General features: G+C 45.4%; 1 protein-coding gene across 2 annotated transcripts in view; it reads left to right on the top strand.

Moving 5' to 3' along the window:
• WAPL (WAPL cohesin release factor) overlaps nucleotides 1-21,472 on the top strand; it is a 162,392-nt gene that overhangs the window by 20,345 nt on the left and 120,575 nt on the right. For both annotated transcript variants that reach the window (XM_040320516.1, XM_040320515.1), the window contains exon 2: nucleotides 12,736-13,265. In XM_040320516.1, the coding sequence (XP_040176450.1) occupies nucleotides 12,758-13,265 (508 nt within the window). In that variant the 5' untranslated portion in view covers nucleotides 12,736-12,757. The remainder of the gene's footprint in view (nucleotides 1-12,735; nucleotides 13,266-21,472) is intronic.

Genomic DNA, 21,472 nt, shown 5'->3' with positions numbered 1-21,472 from the left:
CGAAGAGAATGGTAAACAGTGGCCCTCCCTGTCCAGTCGTGAATGGTGAAGGCATTCGACAGGGTGTATATAGGGACAGATGGGTTAGTATATAGGGACATAATGAGCTCTAGCGTATGGAAGTCTAACCCTAATGTTTGAAGAACTGCTGCCATATAGTTCCATGCTAAAAACCGCAGAGGTGATCAAATACCACCAAAAGAAAGTTCTATTTGTGGGGAAAAAAGGACGCAAATCTCATTTGGGTACAGCATCGCACAACCGTGCAATTGTCAGTTAAAGCGACGCAGTGCCAAATTGTAAAAAAAATGCTCTGGTCAGGAAGGGTAAAATCTTCTGGGGCTGAAGTGGTTAAATTTCTGTGCAATGTCATTTGTTTTTAGGCCCCTTTCACACTGCAGCTTTATTCGAGCGTTTTTTCGAGCAAAGCCTCATCTACAATCCCAATGTGCTGGTAAAGCACCGCTAAGACCCTAACGTTTTAGGGCGTTTTTTCAGCGCCTCAGTGTGAAAGGGTAAGGCATTTTTACAGCGCATTCATTTCAATGAAGGGGGGCGTTTTTTTGGAGCGTTTTTTTTTCAGCACCCAAAAGCTGCTCCAAAGATGCTGCTTTCAGGACTCGGTGTAAAAGGGTCCATTGAGATGCATGGCGAGCGTTTTAATAGCGCTATTTTTAATGCTAAAACGCTATAAAAACGCTTCAGTGTGAAAGGGGTCTAAGTGAGTTGGGGGCTGTAGCTGAACTGTCATTTTTGCGTTCTTGGCTTGTAGTGCCTAGTCAAGCAAGTGGCCACATTTATTTCCAAGTTTGTTTTAAAAAAAAGTTTTTGAGAAAGGGTGTATTTTCGTCTAGGAGAACGACAAAGTTGCACTTAGAGGAGAGTACAGACCTCAATTCATTCCTGATAGCAGGGGTTGACAAATTTGCTTGGAATCTAGGAGCCAGCTAAAAAAGTTAGGAGCCAGAAAACACGCCCCGTCCCGACGAGCTTGCGCGCAGAAGCGAACACATACGTGAGCAGCGCCCGCATATGTAAACGGTGTTCAAACCACACATGTGAGGTATCACCGCGATTGGTAGATCGAGAGCAATAATTCTAGCTCTAGACCTCCTCTGTAACTCAAAACATGCAACCTGTAGAATTTTTTAAACGTCTCCTATGGAGATTTTAAAGGGTAAAAGTTTGTCGCCATTCCACGAGCGGACGTAATTTTGAAGCGTGACATGTTGGGTATCAATTTACTCGGCGTAACATTATCTTTCATCATATTAAAAAAAAAAATGGGGTTAACTTTACTGTTGTCTTATTTTTTAATTAAAAAAAGTGTAATTTTTTCCCAAAAAAGTGCGCTTGTAAGACCGCTGCGCAAATACGGCGTGACAGAAAGTATTGCAACGATCGCCATTTTATTCTCTAGGGTGTTAGGGTAAAAAATATATATAATGTTTGGGGGTTCTAATTAGAGTGAAGAAGATGGCAGTGACAATAGTGAAAAATTACATTAGAATTGCTGTTTAAAGCGGGGGTTCACCCTGTTAAAAAAAAAAAAAATTTTTTTTTATTAGACCATTACATTCGGCATCGTAGCGCGAGCTACGGTATGCCGGTCTTACATTTTTTATCCCCGTACTCACTGTGCTATGGCTCATTGAAGATTCCGGGGAATGGGCGTTCCTATGGTGAGAGAAGGTGATTGACGGCCGGCCCTGGCACGTCACGCTTCTCCGGAAATAGCCGAAATAGGCTTGGCTATTCACGGCGCCTGCGCATAGCCTGTGCGCAGGCGCCATGAAGACCCGAGACCTACTCCGGCTGTCTTCGGGGAGCGTGACGTGCCAGAGCCGGCCGTCAATCATCCTCCCTCTCCATAGGCACGCCCATTCCCCGCGGGAGTCGGATTCTTCAATGAGCGATAGCACAGTGAGTACGGGGATTAAAAATTTAAGACCGGCATACCGTAGCTCGCGCTACGATGCCGAATGTAATGGTCTAATGATGTGAAGGAGGGTGAACCACCGCTTTAACTTGTAATGCTTAACTTGTAATACCAACGGCCACCACCAGATGGCTCCAGCTTACACATCTGGTGGTAATAACTTGTAATACCATTGGCTCACCACCAGATGGTGCCAGCGCACACATTTTTATTTTTTTTGCCCCCCCCCCCTTCCAAGCCAAGTCGCCAGGACCCTATTTCTAGTCGCCATGGCGACCTGGCGCCCGGGATTTGTCAAGCCCTGCCTGATAGGATTGTTGGGCTAGAGTGCGTTTGTCGTTCTTTGAGGTGTGCTCGTTTTACAGCGGCAGCCAAAGAGACGTCCCCCACCCTTAATTACGCATTTGTGCGCTTCCTATTGTGTCAATTTAGAGGTATCAGTGGTGTTATTCTCTTTAAAGTATTTTATGAGGCACTTTCAGATTTCCTTTTGCTCTGGGCTTATCGCCTGGAAGAATTGAATCCAGTCTCCATAGTTTTACCTGGGAAAGCCTATTGGGGGGGAAAAGTAAGCGTTGCAGAGATTGGATGGTGGTCAGATAGTCCAATCTGTTGTTGGGTATTGGATATTTTGTTAGAAAAAGATAATCCAGGTGAGAATACCTGTTGTGTGTTGCTGAAAAAGTAAAACCTTTATCTCTGAGGGTACACCTGGAGTCATGTATTAGTAGATCTTGGTGGCAGTCTAATTTGGAGTAGGATAAGTAGGAAGTGCCTGATGTATCCAATGTTGGATTAGGGGGAACATTGAAGTCTCCTCCAAGAATCGGATTACCCTTTTGGAAGTCAAAAAATATTGTATTTGTGATGCGTTGGGAACTGTATATATTGGCAAGGGTGATTGGTTTGTATTTTTTTGAGACAGATGTGTCTTCCTTGGCCATCTATTAAAGTGGAGTTCCACCCACTTTTAGAACTAATAATCATTCTTGCAGCATATAGATTGAGCAATGGGAAGGGTGTTTTTTTGACAGTTTATTCAATCTAGTTTCCGGTCTCTGTCACCTGCAGGTATAGAGTCTGTCATATCCGGCGGTGCACTATCGCTCATCGCGATGTCCTGAAACTGGAAGTGATGCGATAATGCCAGCGACGTGATTGAAGGCGTTCTGCTTTTACTGTTTTGATTATCTTGGTTGCCATCACAACGGGGCAGGCAACGTCCTAAGTTTCCAGCGCTGCGTACAGTGCATGAGCGAGAACGGGCGGTGCATACTGGTCATTCAGCTGCACCATATCCTGAAAGAAAATGCTTGTGGGCCTCACATGCCCACAAGCAATATGGGAACTTGCAATACAGCGGAATAAAAGGTATTTTTTTAATCTAATATGTTTTAGAGCAGCGAGCGTTATTAAAATCGTGAGTGGCATTAAACTTTTGATCATACCATACGTATGATCAAAAGTTTGGCTTAAACAAAACAAAAAAACTCCAGTTTAATGTAAATTTAAGGTAAATTTTTGGAAATGAGTATCGATATTCCCTTTAGTTTTGGGTATTGCGGAAGTTGCATGGTAGCTTTGCGGGAAGAATGTTTTTTCCATTTTTGGGGATGGCATTGGAAATGTTTCCTGCAGGAAAACCATGTCTGCTTTAATGCTACGCATGCTAGATAAGAGTTGGGAGTGGTTATCTGGTGAATTAAGCTCTTTGGTGGTTTAAGGAGATCAACTTAAGGGTATGGTCCTTGGTGGTTGTTTTGGGGAAGGCATGTTGACGATAGGTGGTGGGTGTCTGATGTTTTTGAGTGTATGAGAGTTGGCCTCCCTTTTTAGTGTATTTCTAGAGCATGTGTGTAAGGAAGGGTTGGTGTATTGTAGAGGGAGAGGGGAGCAGGAGAGGGCAAATGGGTGGGGTTTGGACTGCTAGGAAGAGGGGAAGGGTGATTTTTATCTGAGAGTTAAGAGCGTACCTCGGTAAGAAGTGGCTATGTCTGTTATGAAGAATCTGGGATGGTTTTGCATGAGTTACAGAGGTGGGTATGTGCTTGCAACCCTAACCTAATGGGTGTGAAGGCCTGGAATTGGTCAGCAATGTCTACCAGAGCCTGCTGGTTGTGGGGGTGGTAGGTTTCCGTCTTTAGAAGGGGTTAATCTGAGGCCCCTTCTCAGAGGTGATAAGCATAAATACCTGTACCAGTCAGGCAATTCAATAAGTGGGATGTTCCAGGTCCTGTGGAACCCTGAGGCTTGCAGTTCTCTCCTGTGCTGTTGCTGAGAGTAACTTCTAGTAGTTGTTGACGTTCCCTTTTGCATTGCAGGGTTATGTTTGAGAGGTCTTGGTAAATCTTCACCTCTACCTTGGTGTGTTAAAGCGGAGGTCTGACTTTTTTTTTTATTTAAAAGTCAGCAGCTACAAATACAGAAGCTGCTGACTTTTAAAATGATACTTGCCTGTCCAGCGCGATATCGGCACCCGAGGCCGACCCACCCCATGGATGCTGCCGCTGTCATCTTCGGTAAGGAATTCGGGAAATGAAGCCTTACGGCTTCACCTTCTGGTTCCCTGCTGTGCATCTGCGACTCGCGCTGCGCAATGCCACTTGTCCCTGCTGTCTTCTGGGACCTGTGTCTGTGGGGGGTCTATGCCCGGAAGTGGGTGCAAATACCTGTCTTGGACAGGTATCTGCACCCCCCTAAAAGGTGGCAAATGTGACACCGGAGGGAGGGAAGAATCTGGACAGCGGAAATTCCATTTTTGTGTGGACCTTGGCTTTAAGCGATTGCGGCCTCTAGCTCCTCTGAGGAATGTCTCCCTTTAGGGGGAAGCTGGTAAGACAGCAGACTGTCCCTTGAGGGGTCTGCATTAGTGATTGACCGATATCATCCACTCCTGCTGATATCGTTTCCCAATACCTTGTACATTTAAACTTTTCAAAAATAACACTAATTTTATGCACAAATCTGCTATAAACCGAACATGTTAATGTTTTTATTAAAAATGAAACGTTAAGGGCTCGTTCTTCACACCATACTTGCATGGAAAGTTGGAAACCGATGGGGGAAAAACGCACACAGATTTCAAAACTGACATCTCGGTCTGCAGGGCACCATGGTGTGATTAGCAAGGTCTAAAAGTAAACCACTGGAAAAAATAGTGCTTGAAAAACAACTTCTTAAATGGCTTCACAAATATATCAAAACATATATCTCTTATTGGTGCACTGCACTGATTAAATTTAAATCCCTACTGCAGTGCAAAAAACTAGATCGTGAACAGGACACTGACGTTACACTTTCTTCAATACTCCCAATTGGGTAGAACAATATTATACTGCAAAAAGCATAACGTTTCAGCATGTTCACCTGTTAAACGGGGGCGGTTTTTTTCATAAATTGCTGCCACTTCACTGAAAACGCGTTCGCTTGGTACAGATGGAGGAGCAGAGAGGTGTCTCCTAGCATGATAGGCAAGTCTTTTGTAGCGTTACTCATTTTCTAACCACCATTGAAGAGGATCACCACTTCTGTCAATTACTGGTTCCTCGTCCAGGCTGATTATTGCTGCACATTCAGAAGAATCCTCCTCATGAGGCCCCCAATAACACGCTGAACATGGCATCAATTCCACCACGATGAAGATTCTCGTGTGTGTGTGTTGTGTTTTTTTTTTTTTTTTTTTTTTTTTTCCGTTGTCTGTTTTTTTTCCAGCATCCTGCTCCTCTAGATTAAGTAACACATTCTTCCAAACTTAACCTTTCTGCAGGAACCTCCAGCAGCTCGTGTTGATCTTCTGTCGGCCATTGTTTTGCCTTGACTAATGCATAATCAGAAGAGATGGCATCATTCTTGTATTGAGGATCCCAAAGACATGTTGGCACAACATATTTTTATTCTGTTCATGCTTCTCAAAGCTTTTGTTGAGGCTGTCCCTCATGACCTGCCTTAATGGTTTAATGCCACATGTGTTGGATCCTTCATTCTCTTGAAGGACTAAATGGTGGAACTGGCCTGCGCACCTCTTCAGCATGCCAATTATATTAAAGCTCTCTGGCTTGACAGACCATCAGTTGCCACCATTTGCAGGTTGTGTACCATGCAACTGAGTTCTGATACACGGCCTCATTCCTTTCACCATGTTTGCGCCGCTGTCCTGAAATACAAGCATCATTCGGTCTGTTTTATTCCCCAGTCTTCCAGCATGCCTAGAAACACTTCTATAATGTACTCCCCAGTGTGGAATCCTTGCATCACATTTTGTATTCAACACCAATTGCCTTTTTGTACATCCGTTGTCAATGACATGGCATGTAAGAGTTGCCAGCACGCTCTGGTTGCAGCATAACCTTTACTTTCTCAACTACCCTTTTGGTGAATTTTTCCCAGCATTTTGGTTTGATAATACTTTTTACTCTTCAGTGGGTACCTTGACACAGCAGTGGGCATCAACTGCTGAAATCTAGAGTCACACCCATGTGAATGGCTGGTTATCTGTACCCATCATCTCTGTGATTGCTTTGTTCAGCTGTTGGGATCTTCCATCTGAATTTGGCCACTTTTTTTGTTTTTTTCTGAAACATATATCTTTTATTGGTTGAGATTGTGGAATTAAACTTTGTGATTCAGTTTGTTTTTCTCTGTGCTTCATTATATAATTAAACAAAATGAACTCTTAGATGGGCCAAAAGATTTGACATTATTTTTGGTTTTTGCAGCCGTTTTGCATTGTTTGTACATGTGTTGCACACTGTTGCTTTTCCTGGAGATGGTTGAGAAGAGAAATGGCTCCAGACCACACTTTTACCTTGTTTTCCCTTTCTGCATTGACATTTGAAACTGAAAAAGTAAGGTTAAAAATGTCTGGCACCCTGCTGTGGGTGGGCTTGCTGGCTGTCAACTTCAGCATGTTTGGTAAAACTTTGCGCTATAGCTGGGCTCTTGGTGCTTAATCTGATTATATTTGACTCTTCGGGTTGGTATAATGGGGTCCACCCACTGGCCACTGTGATTCCGCTGCGGGACAATTGTGACATGGTGGCTGTCCGGAGGAACCACAGTTGGGGATAAGCTAACCTAAGAACCAAAATGTAATGGCTTACAGTTTTCAGATATAGTGTCTGCTTTTGTTTTTCAGCAAATGCCTCTTAATCATGCCAGTAAGATCCCGTTCACACCGGGGCGGGTTTCAGTTGCTTTAGTGCTGGAAATAGCCTCTAAGCGCCTGAAAACTGCCTCTCATTCATTCATACCTTCCAGTGTGCCTTTTCACCCTGGGACCGTAGCACTGTATATAGCCGTCTCAAAACACCCCTGCCCATTGAAAATGAATGGGCAGCACTTTAAAAAAATTTTTAACCCCTCTTTTAGGTTAAAAGCACCCTGCTAGCGGCTGAAAAGCGGTGCAAAAACACTGCTAATTGGCAGAAAATCCCTGCTGGTTTTAGTGGCCACTAGCGGGGTGCATTTAACCCCCAAAAAGTGTTAACTCCAGTTTTTGCAGTACTTTCAAATCGCTGCCGCGGCCCAAGTGTGAAAGGGGTCTTGTGCGCTTCCTCTGAGCTGCACCGAAGAATCTTCTTAACTACCGGTCTTCTGTAAGCTTCAGTTGTCCAACCATTGGAGATGAAAAGGTACTGGGGTTTATTTACTAAAACCGGAGAGTGCAAAATCTGGTGCAGCTGTGCATGGTAGCCAATCGGCATCTAACGTCAACTTGTTCAATTAAGCTTTGACAAAAAACCTGGAAGCTGATTGGTTTCTTTGCAGGCCTGCACCAGATTTTACGCTCCTTAATTTTAGTAAATCTACCCCTCTGACATGTTTGTGCTCCATACCAGGAGAGAAGCCTTGGGTGGCAACCATAGATAGTGTCAGAGCGAAATAGCCAATTGGGCACAGGAAGTGTTGCAAGATTTAAGCCAAGGTTCACATTGGAGCGATAAGACATGCCAAATCGGTGGCTATCGCCGGTAATGGGCACATTTGACTTTGCGGCACTGCACTGATTCCCAAATGTTTTTTCTGTACTACTTTGTGGCGACTTCAGGTGCAATTTCAATAGATATCTGTGCAGGAATCCACACAGATGTCTCTGAAAAAGCCCCCAAAGTCGAACTGACATGCAGGGTTGAACTCGCACAATTTCAATCCCGCAGCAGTGTGAACCTAGGCTAAAAGGCAAAAATAGTTTGAAAAAGGAAACCAATGCAATCGCCACACGAAAGACTAGTAAGCTGCAGTACATAACATTTTTGGTTTGTGGTTTAAATGCTTTAAATAGGATTGTGTGTTTTTTTTTTTTTTTTGCCAGTATTTATTTAAAGATGGAGTCTTGTGCAGCTCGTTTGGTAATTCACACTCTCCTGCTAGATTGCACAGAAAAGTCTTGGACATCCGCTGCAGAAGCAGCATTGCTCAATAAGAAACTTGACGACTCCCTCAAATCACTGCCTTCAGCCGCTGACTGAAGGGTGACGCTGACTGAAGGGTGACGCTGACTGAAGGGTGACGCTGACTGAAGGGTGACGCTGACTGAAGGGTGACGCTGACTGAAGGGTGACGCTGACTGAAGGGTGACGCTGACTGAAGGGTGACGCTGACTGAAGGGTGACGCTGACTGAAGGGTGACGCTGACTGAAGGGTGACGCTGACTGAAGGGTGACGCTGACTGAAGGGTGACGCTGACTGAAGGGTGACGCTGACTGAAGGGTGACGCTGACTGAAGGGTGACGCTGACTGAAGGGTGACGCTGACTGAAGGGTGACGCTGACTGAAGGGTGACGCTGACTGAAGGGTGACGCTGACTGAAGGGTGACGCTGACTGAAGGGTGACGCTGACTGAAGGGTGACGCTGACTGAAGGGTGACGCTGACTGAAGGGTGACGCTGACTGAAGGGTGACGCTGACTGAAGGGTGACGCCGACTGAAGGGTGACGCCGACTGAAGGGTGACGCCGACTGAAGGGTGACGCCGACTGAAGGGTGACGCCGACTGAAGGGTGACGCCGACTGAAGGGTGACGCCGACTGAAGGGTGACGCCGACTGTAGTAAATGTGATATGACTGTTTGTATAAAAATGTATCTTCAGTAGATCTGATGACTTGGTAAGTGTTTTAAAACCAAAAACATAAGTATTTTTTGTAAGATTTGGTTTTGGAGTAAATGGACTTTCCTGAACAAAAACCACTTTCATTGTTTGTTAAATTTTGAGTAAAAATTTTTGTTTTGTCTTTTTTAAATTGGTCTTTTCATTGCGGTTGAAAACAAACACCAGTTGGACCCCACTAACAATTAGGACAGTTAAAAATTAAATTTGTGGAGAAAACCACTAGTGTATGACGAGCTTAAAGGAGCTGCAACACAAACTCCTCACTTTTTTTTCATTGAGGACTACAAGCCACAATGGCTGACAGTACTTGTAGTCAGTTCATTCTCAGGAATCTGAATGATGCATCCAGGTAGGCAGAGCCTCACGGTTGCACTCTTGTCAAATTGTGAAAGCAGGAGCAGAAAGAAGATAAACCTCACCTCGCTGTCACACGGAAGGGGGAAAAGGTGCACATGCTGGAACATGTTTTCAAGGGTGACCATAGCTGTTCCCGCAACCACCCACAGGCAAAAAATGTGCTGCAGTTAAGGAGGTGTGGGGGTGCCATTTAAACCTTAATGGCACCCTTATGTACTGGGAACCTTTCAGTTTTGGTTGCATTTTCAGACTGTTTTTAGGAGTCAGTCATCAGCTCATCCATATTAATGCACTGCTGTGCAAAACTGCTCACAGAGCTGCGCAAGTGTGAACCTAGCCTAAAGCACACCAGGTTGGCCACTAGTGATGCCCTTTTTTCTTACCCAGTCTAAGTACATCTGTGCAGAGGAGTTTAGGTGGCTGATCTCGGGACAAATTTGGATGCATTGGTTGTATATAAAATGAATAAATAAGGGGGGAGTTTAATTTTTGCCTAAATTTGGAAGTTTAGGCAAAAACGAACTCTAACCCTACTCTACCACATTCTAAAACTAACCTGTCTAGTCCTGTAAAACAAAAATCTCTGCACTTGCCTGTTCTTCAGCCGCTCCGGTCTGGTCTCATGCTGAGCTGTCAGCGGCAGCTTCTCTGTGCAGGAGAGGCAGCCGCCAATAGAAGCACCCATAGTAAATCTATCTAACTTCTCAGGCATTTCCCAGCTTTGTTTGTTCTCTTGCACACATCATTCGCCGCTGGAGACTGGACCTGAACGGCTTCAAAACAGGTAAGTACAGCAATTTTTGCTAGGTTAGTCTTTAGAATGTTGCATTGAGTAGGATTAGAGTTGGTTTTCACTCTAAGTAGGTCAGATTTCCCCCTTTATGTCCCCCTGATTAGAGACGCATTGCCTTTCTCCAGTCCTCAAAGATCTTCACTTTGTGGTCCTGCATGTGAACTGCAATCTCCATCTGTTCGAATAGGAACATCAAACTCATTTTCTTGGGAATGAATGAAGATCATAACTGGTAGGAGCAGGAATAGACGGTGGCTATTTTTAAGATGAGGCTGTGTGGCACAGAGTAGGTTACACTACAAAGATCTTGAAAGATGTAATAAGGCAGGGGATGAAAGTCCTCTAAACGTTGACACTTGACCTCCAGAATTTTTTATTTTTTTTTGCTCTGCGGCATGCGTTTTTTTAACTGGCAATTGAGCGGTAATACAACTCTGCACCGAATTGCAATTTTGTCCTTTTCCCCCCACAAATAGCTTTCTTTTGGTAGCATTTGATCACCTTTTTTTTTGGTGAAGAGAAAACCGATTCTTAATTCTTCATAAATTTAGGCCAATAAGTATTCTGCTACACATTTTTGGTATCTAAAACTAAGGTAGGCAAACCTTTGAGCACAGTGTGCCGAAAAATGTTTTCAAAGAAATTGAGCGTGCCAATTTTATAACAAAAAAATGTGAACTTCACACTCTCAATCACGAAAAGGATTTTTTCTAAAGTGAATGTAAACTACTTTAGTAGTGAGAAATTGACATCCTGCACTCTCGCGCATTGGATCAGCCCCAGTTCATGCACCTCCACACCTCAGATAACTGTCCCCCCTGCAAATCTGTTTCACCACTGTCCCCCCCCTGCACGTCTGCCACGGCTTTGGCGCCCTGCCCCGCCACGGCTTTGTCGCCTTTGGCCCATCACGGTATCCCCTCCCCTGCTCATTTTCCCCAATGCTGTACCCTCTTCTCATCTATGATATGCGTGATCTGCAGAATTGATGAGATGCATCTATCTGTACTGGCACACTCATCCTGCTGATCCACCTCTCGCATCCAACCCACGTGCTTGTATGTGATGTCACCTAAAAGCATAAGGAATGGATGCGCGATGACGAGCTCAGGTCAGGGGCTTTTTCTGAAATGGGACCGATCGCCGCCGGAGTCCCGCGATCGGTCCTCGGAGCTGAAGAACGGGGAGAGCTGTGTGTAAACACAGCTTCCCCGTTCTTCACTGTGGCGCTGTCATTGATAGTCTGTTCCCTGATATAGGGAAAGGCGATCAATGATGTCACACTTCCAGCCCCACCCCCTACAGTTAGAAACACATATGGTCACACTTAACCCCTTCAGCGCCCGCTAGTGGTTAACTCCCAAACTGCAATTGTCATTTTCACCACAAAAAATGCTATAAAAATGCATTGTTTACTGTGAAAATTACAATGGTCCCAAAAATGTGTCAAAATTGTCCGATGTGTCCTCCATAATGCCGCAGTCTTAAAGAAAATCGATGATCGCTGCCATTAGTAGTAAAAAAAAAAATATTAATAAAAATGCAATAAAACGATCCCCTATTTTGTAAACGCTATACATTTTTGCGTAAACCAATCAATAAACGCTTAATGCGATTTTTTTTTTTTTTTTTTTTTTTTTACCAAAAATATGTACAAGAATACGTATCAGCCTAAACTGAGTTTTTTTTTTTTTTTATATCTTTTTTGGGGGTGTTTATTATAGCAAAAAGTAAAAAATATTGATTTTTTTTTTCAAAATTGTCGCTCTATTTTTGTTTTATAGCGCAAAAAATAAAAACCGCAGAGGTGATCAAATGCCACCAAAAAGCTCTATTTGTGGGGGAAAAAAGGACGTCAATTTTGTTTGCGAGCCACATCGCACGACCGCGCAATTGTCAGTTAAAGCGACGCAGTGCCGAAACGCAAAAACTGGCCAGGTCCTTTACCTGCGTAATGGTCCGGGTCTTAAGTGGTTAACTAGAGGAAGAGGTGGATTTGAGCCCCTTGTTTACCCCCCCCCCCCTCTCAGAACAGAACTCTGCCCTGTTTACAAATCAAAGTCTCTGCCCGATCATCAGTTGGTGCCGGCTGACATCAAGTGCCCGGAAACAGCAGATGCAGGCGGAAGTGTGGAATCGCGTATGTTTGTGATGCAGCGCACAGCTGCCACCCTTTAACAATAAAACTGCTATAGGACAATCGGCAAGTGGTTATGTATGCTTTGTCTAGGGTTATATTACTGATCATATATACCAAATAAAAATGTCCCCAAGTGCTGCTGAATATCACAAAATATTGTGTGTGATTAATGTAGCTATCCCAAACCAGGCAAACCAAAACAAGAAATAGTAGTAAGGGATAGATACAAATTTGCTATAGATTATTGAAACATGACACATAAATAGATAAAATGCTTAAATGACACCCCCAGCCTAAACAATCTAACTGTGGTAAAAAATAAATTTTGATTCTAAATTTAATTAGAATTTTGCTGTCTTTGGTAATCCGATGATTTTTTTTTTTTTTTGTCTCTGCAGAGAATATGAAACAGGCTTCAACATGACGTCCAGGTTTGGGAAAACATACAGCCGCAAAGGTGGAAATGGAAGCTCCAAATTTGATGAAGTTTTCTCCAATAAACGAACCACTCTTAGTACAAAGTGGGGTGAGACCACATTTGTGGCCAAAGTAGGTCAGAAGAGGCAGAATCACAAACAAGAAGTCGCAGATACTCCTAAAAAGCCTAAAATTGATGATGATGACCCCTCAGAGGATCCATTTGGATTTGATAGTGATGACGAGTCAAAGCCAGTATCATCGAAAAATATTTCACAGCCCAAGGGCGCAAGTCAGCAGTCTCTAGAACGTTTGGGGGTCTCCGTTTCTGAAAACTCAGCCCCTTTATTTGAAGAAAACAGTAAGACAGACCATGCCATTTCTGCTGAAACCACAGTGTCTTGCAGGTTTTCTTTTGATAGCACTTTGCATGGACTAAAAGAAAAAAATGCTAACAAGGTCATAGAGGATGGTAAACGGCTGCACAGCTCCCAGAAGAAAACAGTCACAGGTATTTACTCTTTTTATATTCCTTCCCCCTACAGCTGATATTTGTAGGGCTCCATATGTGTTTGGGACTTATGAGGGATGGTCTTCTCTTTGGGGATTCAATTCCATCTTCCAACATGAATGAAAGGAAAGATCTAGGGTCTGTTTTTAAAGACCGTGTACTTTAGAGAAAGCGGTTACCTATGAGCTTACAATCTTTTCATTCACTGATTGATATGACAGAGGTAGTTTAATTGACAAACGTCAGTTGAGATCAAGTTAAAAGAAATGTGTGATTTTAAATTAAAAATCATATTCACCTAGGTGGATGCAGCATTATTCCAATGTTGCATCTGACCCCCCCCCTGCTTCTAAAGCAGAGAACTGAGCGATTGAAGGGACCATTGATTGCTCAGTTCTCGGTCTTCAGTGAGCAGAAGGCTTTGGCTTTCTGCACTTCACCACCAGCGTTTACTGGAGCTTTGGGTTGTGGAGTGGTGAGAATGGCTGGATCAGGCTTTCGGTAACGCACTGAGAGGCTGTCAGTTGCCGGTCAGGCATCTGTGTGTGGGTCTCAACATTAGAGTGACATCAGCCAACGGAAGACTTAAGCATTCTGTTGGCTGAATCTGGGTCACAGGAGTACAGAAGTGCACTCCTGTGACCTACAGGAGAAGTGGCACCAAAAGAGCTTTGGCCTTACTTCTTTAAAACCCAACTCTGGGAAAAGTCCTCCCTCGCAGTGTGGGCCTTCTTTGCTTGTTGTCTAGGAATGGTAAAAGCATTTTCAAAGATGAATTGCAGGTGTGGAAATAGAGTTGCAATGGAAGTATGTAGCCAAGTGCGTGACTTTCTATAGCAGGGCAGTCTCTGCCCAGGAACCAGAAGCTGGTGGCAGTCACTGCACAACTGGTGTCTACTACGGTTATTTTCTGCTTCTAGGCAGATTCCACAGGTGTGGCACATAGAGCGGCACGATTCTGGGCAAAATGAGAATCGCAATTTTTATTTTTCTTAGAATAAAGATCATGATTCTCGTGGTGTAACATCTTTCACATTATACACATTTCTATTGATTAGTGTGTGTGTGTGTTTTTTTATTTTTTGTTTAATAAAAAAAAAAATGCGTTTGAAAGACTGCTGTGCAAATACAGTGTGACATAAAATATTGCAACAACCACCATTATATTCTCTAGGGTCTCTGCTAAAAAATATATATGTTTGGAGGTTCTGAGTCATTTGCTATCAAAAAAAAATATTTTTAACTTGAAACCAATAAGTGTCAGAAAAAGGTAGGTGACATTTAGACACCAAAGTTCATTCCTTTGATCTAAAGGACACAGCAACAATGTTTTTATAGTTTTTTTTTTTTTTTCAGCTGTTGGCTTCAGCAGAGAATTCTCTGCATAGAAAGAATCCAGGAAATGCTTTGTCAAGATCGCAAGGGGGAAAAAAATCGTGATAACGATTCCTAATGGTTAATCGTGCAGATGTAGGCACCTAGGGCCAGATTCACATAGAATTGCGGCCGTGTAACGTAACACGTTTATGTTACACCGCCGCAAGTTTTCAGTGTTTGGTGCCCGATCCACAAAGCACTTACCTGTAAACTTGCGGCGGTGTATCGTAAACACGTCCGGCGCAAGCCTGCCCAATTCAAATGGGGCGGGTACCATTTAAATTAGGCGCGCTCCCGCGCCGGACGTACTGTGCATGCTCCGTTCGCAATTTTCCCGACGTGCTTTGCGCGAAATTACGGCGGCGCGACGTGTTTGTGAATCGTGACGTGCGTAACGTACTTACGCCGGAAAAAAAAAAAAAAATTCAAAAGCGACGCGGGAACGACGGGCATACTTTAACATGGTGGAGTAATTTTACACCATGTTATAGTACCCCTAATTTTGCGATGGGAAACTAAGACTTGCGCCGACGTAACAACAAGAAAAACCTTTGTGGATCGCTGTAACTGCTAATTTGCATACCCGACGCTGGAATACGACGCAAACTCAACCCAGCGGCGGCCGAGGTACTGCATCCTAAGATCCGACGGTGTAAGTCAATTACACCTGTCGGATCTTAGGGCTATCTATGCGGAACTGATTCTATGAATCAGCCGCATAGACAGAACAACAGATACGACGGCGTGTCAGGAGATATGCCGTTGTATCTGTTCTGTGAATCTGGCCCATAGTTACTTAAATTAGTCCAAGCTGTACCAATGTAACTATATAAAAGTTCCTATTCGGTCCCCCAGCAAAACGTGCTCCCCTGGCAGTGTTCGTCCCTCCATATTCTCTTGTCCAATGAAATGTTAAAGTATGGTCTCTGCATCTGTCTTTGATGTTGGGGACCTCTGACCACTGCAGTCCAGGAGAGAAGATGCTTTAGGGACTGAACTAGCAGTGTGAAGGAGCCCATAGGGGACCTCCTAGGTATAAAGAAGCAGTTAACCCCTCTCATTGGCGCACGGCCCCACTTCAAGAAAGGCCTTTTGAGTTTTCAGAGTTGAGCTTTAAAGGCCCTGTTCGCACTATTTGTAGCCACTTGCAATTTTCATTGTGCGATTCTCATGCAATTCTGTGTCTCTCATATTCACTTGAATAGGCATCCCTGTATGCATCTGTTGCCCAAAGGAAGCCCCTGCTCCTTTTTTGGACAATAAGCTAGAAATGTTATTTCTAAAGGGGATTTTTGCTGCATGGTTCTTCTGCATGACAGTTGTCTCAAAATTGCACAGCGTTTGGGGTGCCATGTCGTGTGTTTTACAGTGATTGCTGCAATTTGGAATTGTGGGCAGAATTGTGGCGATTTTTTTAATTACAAAGTGTGAATGTGGCCTAAAGACACGGGCGGATTCTGGTAGATTTGCGTAAAAATGCGGCGGCGCAACGCATCTCATTTACGTTACGCCGCCGCAAGTTTTATGGGCAAGTGCTTGATTCACAAAGCACTTGCCTGTAAAGTTGCGGCGGCGTAGCGTAAATCCCCCGGCGCAAGCCCGCCTAATTCAAATGATCTGGGTAGGGGGCGTGGATCATTTAAATTAGGCGCGTTCCCGCACCGAACGCACTGCGCATGCGCCGTCCCTAAAATTTCCCGACGTGCATTGCGCGAAATGACGTCGCAAGGACGTCATTTGCTTTGAGGTTAACGTAAATGGCGTCCAGCGCCATTCACGGACGACTTACGCAAACGACATAAATTTTTTAATTCCAACGCGGAAACGACGCCCATACTTAACATTGGTTGCCCCTCAAATAGCAGGGGCAAAATTATTTTGAGAGTATTATCAAGAATAATAATGGCATTATATTGAGGGGACAGAAAAAGACAAAAAAAGAGGAAGAGGGGGTGGTAGGTTTTAAATCTTAAATAGCAATTATTTCACATAATGATTATGCAATTAATTTTCTTAATATATTAGGGAAGGTCAATCATGCAAGATTCACATCTATACCGATCTATAGATATCAGAAACCAGTATTTTCATGGGAGAAAGAACAACCAAATGAAACCGATACTATTCTGCCGCGTACACGCGATCGAAATTTCTGATGAAAAAAGTCCGATGGACTTTTTTCATATGACATTCCGATCATGTGTAGGCCCCATCAGACTTTTTTTTTCCGTTGGTGTCTAGAAATGGAACATGTTTTATTTTTTTCCCATGGGGAAATAAAAAAAAAGATAGGAGATTCCTATCGTCTGTGTGCAACTCCGGAGAAAAAACCCACGCATGCTCAGAATCAAGTCGACGCATGCTCGGAAGCATTAAAATAAAATTTCTCTTATCGTCCATGGACGGACACAGCTCCTTAAATCTTGACAAGTGGGTTATGTTCCCTGTTTACAGGAGAGGACTAGGCAGAAACATGTTAAATAGTTAAATACATGTTACATTAACAGAGTTGAACAGCCCCGCCCAGGGGGCGGTCCCTCCAGACATAACCCTCCAAACTGCAGCTTGCAGCCTCAGTTTCGTTCTGCCTAGCAAAGGAGAAGGACGTATGGCTCCCTTTGGGCCCAGCGCCCTGAGGAGAAATTTTATTTTACTTTACTTTTTCTTGAAGAATCTTCTTTCAACTGTTGGCTGAGAGACAGGCTGGATAATATAGATCCTTGTAGTCTACTCAGTCCGACCAGCAAGCGTGGGCACACCTTTGCAAAGAGGCTTGGTCTGCCACGCCATACCTCATGACTCCTGAGGTGGCCGGTGAGCTTTGCTCCGAGGTCCACATATGACTGAGCTGTGGTGTTGTCTCACTCACAGTGGACCGGGCCGACAGCTACCTCCATTTCGGTTGTAGTTCTGTCAGGAATGCGTCAGCGAGTCCTCGCTTGGACGGGTAAGTACAGTCCCTCCTGCTTCGGTGGGTTGGTACGGCTGGGCATTCCTGGGGTTTGGGGGTCCCTTCTCCCTTCCCTGCTCCTTTCCCTTGCTGCATTGCTAACATTGCCGCTGTCAGGGGGGAGGGGGCCTTCCTGAGGGGACTGTTATCTGGCCTGTGCTTTTTCTTTTTGTATTGGGCTTTCCTCTGCGAGGTGGTCTCTTCGGAGTACTAGATAGGGTTTCCTCCTATCCACAGAACAAAGTTCTGTCCTTGTGTCTTCCCCTCCTGGCCCGTCGGTCTGCCTTGGGCAGTGTGGGATTTGCTAAGCTGCAAGGTAATTTTACCTTTCCTGCAGGACGAGAGTTTTGGGGTTTTCTATGGGCCTCAGGCCCTAAATACCTTTGTGAACGTCGGGTAGTTCCGCATGGAATCCATTTGTTCGGTGGTAGCTGCGCTTCATCCGGGGGATGTCCTGACGTCCTCGGACATCAGGGATGCATACATGCATGTCCCGTTTTGCACATGTCAGTGTTTTTTTCGGTGCTTCGTGATGAGAGAAGGGTCTCTGTCAGCCTGTGGCCCTCCCTTTTGATCTGGCGTCAGCACCATGGGTTTTCAGCTAGGAGCTCGCACTTATTTGAATTTTGTTGGGACAGCGAGGCTTTGCCTCATTGGCTACTTTGACGACTTTCTTCTGAGAGCAGCTTCTGTCTCCGACCTAGTGGATGGGTTATTCCCATTCAGACCCTCCGAAGATTCGGGTGGATGTTAAACGTTTAGGCCAGAAAGTGTAGCTCAGTGGCAGCAAGCCTGCCCTCCATGTGTGCGACCCAGGGTTCAAATTATGGGCATGCTAGGTTCCGACTCAGCGTTGGAGTATCTAGTGTTGATCCAGACTCCTCAGTGGCAAAGGTCCTTCTTCCCCTGGAGAAATTGCAGACTTCAGTCTGCGGAGAAGGTATTGGCATCACGCAATCGGTCTTCTCTCCGGGCGCCTGCTGGTTCAGGGTCTGTGGGTAGCCTCCTTCAAGGTGATACTGTATGCCCAGTTCCACACCCTGGTTTTCCAGTGGAACTACTGTCCAGGTGGTAAAAATCTCTTGTCTCTGAAATCATTAGATTCCTGTGCGCCACCTAGTCAGAGTCTCTCTGAGTTGGTGACAGAGATTCCCGACTCTTCGGTCCGGGAAGTTGTTCCTTCCATCCAGTGGTCGGTGTTTACGACGGATGCTAGCTCATGGGTTGTGAACCTGGAGGTTCACAAAACTGGGGGGTCCAGTCGGCCCTGAGTCGCTGGACTTGCGTGGACCTATGACCACACCTCCTTGAATGTGTCTGGTCTCGGTAGCTACCCAGGGTCGGGCCTGGCTAGTGCCTGGTGGGAGACTGCCTGGGAATACCAGGTGCTGTCTACTGTTCATTGTCCTACTATTTTAGGAGATCAGGCTATGCTTCTCCTTGTGGTCGACCGATCTGGTTTCAGCCGGACAACGCCACGGCCGTGGCTTCAGTCTACCATCAGGTATGCCGGCAGGCGGACTACTGGAGTCGCCAGATGCTGGACCATGGCGACTGGTCTTTGTGCTTGGGGTGTTTCGGCTCCCTTGCAGGAGGTGAGCCTCACATGGCATGGATCTCCTGGCAGCTTGTCTCCGCCGCAAGGGTGTCAGTTAGTGGCCAGGTCTAGTGATCTTGTACAGACGCGTCAGTCGCGCTGGTGGCCCTGTGTTGTCTGTATCAGTGATTTTTTGCCATTCCTCCATGGTAGTTTCTTCCTCGGCCGCTCCACAGAGTGGATGCTGAGGAGATCCCGATGATTCTAATCGCTCCAGATTAATCTCGGCGTCCTTGGTACGCTGATATCGGGCGCCTGGTAGCGGAGGCACCCTGGCGATTGCCAGGGCAGGAGGTTCCTGTCTCAAGGTCCCATACTTCCTCCTGTTGTACAGTCACTGACTTGCTTAACATGGTTATTGGAAGCCAGACTTTAGGTGACCAGGGTCTGTCTGACTCGGTCATCTCAACAGGGCACCGTAGTCTTCTTCCGGAGGATCTACCGTCGCACCTCTCTTGGTGCGAAGGGATGGAGTGACGTCCACGGGCGTACTCTCGATGTCCAGGGTCCTGCTGTTTTTAAAGCTTGGATTGGATCTAAAAATTGCTTAAAGCACCGTTTGGGGGCAGATTTCAGCCTTGGCTGTGTTCTTTTAGTGGCCTTTTTGCGGCCCGTTCCCTGGTGGGTCCCCTTTTTTTGTGTGCAAGGGGTTTGTCATATACTTTCCCCTCTTGGCCCATCTCTTCCCCCATGAGTTTTGACTCTGGTGCTCTCGGTTCTTCAGGAACCTTCCTTTTGGAAACATCAGAGAGATTTTCTCTTGACACTATCTCAGAAGGTGGCCCCTTTAGTGGCCTTTACCTCTGTTAGAGGGGTTTCTGAGTTGGCGGTCTTGTCTTGCAAGCCGCCATGCTTGATCCCCCATAAGAATTATGTGATGGTGCGCCCGCGACCTTCCCTTCTTCCGCAGGAGGTTTCGGCCTTTCATACTTTAGGCGTGGTACGCGCTTTGCGGGTATACCAGCCTACTACGGCTCCATTTCGGAGCTTCTGACTCTCTTTTGTGTCGGTGTCTGGTCCACAAAAGGGCCTGGCGGTCTCGTCGACCACCATTTCTCGGTGGATCGGGCAGGCCGTCATACAGGCCTATGCTCCTAAGGGCGGGCCCCCCTTTCCGGTCACGGCACTTTCGACCAGGGCAATTGGTGCTTCCTGGGTTTTTTTTTTTTTTCGACATCATGCGTCGGTCTCACAGGTGTGCGAGGCGGCGATTTGCTCGTCCGTTCACGCTTTTTCCAGAATTTACATGGTTGCTGTGAGTGCATCTTATGATGTTTTTTTTCAGCCGCTAGTTTTTGCCGGCGGCTGTTTAAAGTTGCACCTCCTCCGTTGAGGAGCTCTGCTTGTTTTGGGGTGAAGTTAAAATTGTTTTTACTGATATATTTCCCACCCCTCGTTTTTTGACACTGCTTGGGGACGTCCCACTTGTCAAGATTTAAGGAGCTGTGTCCGTCCATGGACGATAAGAGAAAATAGGATTTTTTGTACTCACCGTAAAATCCTTTTCTCTGAAGTCCATGGACGGACACAGCTCCCACCCCTCCTTTTTAGGTTTGTACTGCTTGTTACGAACTGAGGCTGCAAGCTGCAGTGAGGAGGGTTATGTCTGGAGGGACCGCCCCCTGGGCGGGGCTGTTCAACTCTGTTAATGTAACATGTATTTAACTATTTAACATGTTTCTGCCTAGTCCTCTCCTGTAAACAGGGAACATAACCCACTTGTCAAGATTTAAGGAGCTGTGTCCGTCCATGGACTTCAGAGAAAAGGATTTTACGGTGAGTACAAAAAATCCTATTTTTCTCGGCTTGTCGTAGTGTTTTACGTTACCACGTTTTGGATGGTCGGAATTTAGTCTGACAGTGTGTATGCAAGACTGATGGAAGTCGGCTTCATCACAATTCCGACGGAAAACTCAAGTGGATTTTATTTCATCGAAAATTCTGATCGTGTGTATGCGGCATTAAAGGTCAAAAAATTGTCAGTCAGCCATTTTGCATCTTAGCAAAATAATCAGTACTTAAAGCGGAGTTCCACCTAAAAATTGAACTTCCGCTTAATCCACTCCTTGCCCCCTTACATGCCACATTTGGCATGTAATTTTTTTGGGTGGGGGGAGTGGGGGCTTTAGGAGGAGTGGCTTAATCGCGAATAGCTTAATCGCCTTATTGCCCCTCCCTGTAGGCGAGCGCCTGTCCAATCGGACGGCGGCGCTCGCGCATGCGCAGTGCCGCTCGTGTATGCGCAGTGGGTGCCCGGCCGTGAAGCCGAAAGCGGTCACTGCC

Source organism: Rana temporaria, chromosome 8, assembly GCF_905171775.1.
Source record: "Rana temporaria chromosome 8, aRanTem1.1, whole genome shotgun sequence".
NCBI classification, from domain to species: domain Eukaryota; kingdom Metazoa; phylum Chordata; class Amphibia; order Anura; family Ranidae; genus Rana; species Rana temporaria.
The sequence above is the reverse complement of the archived record's forward strand: the minus strand, read 5'-3'. Positions and strand labels throughout refer to the sequence as shown.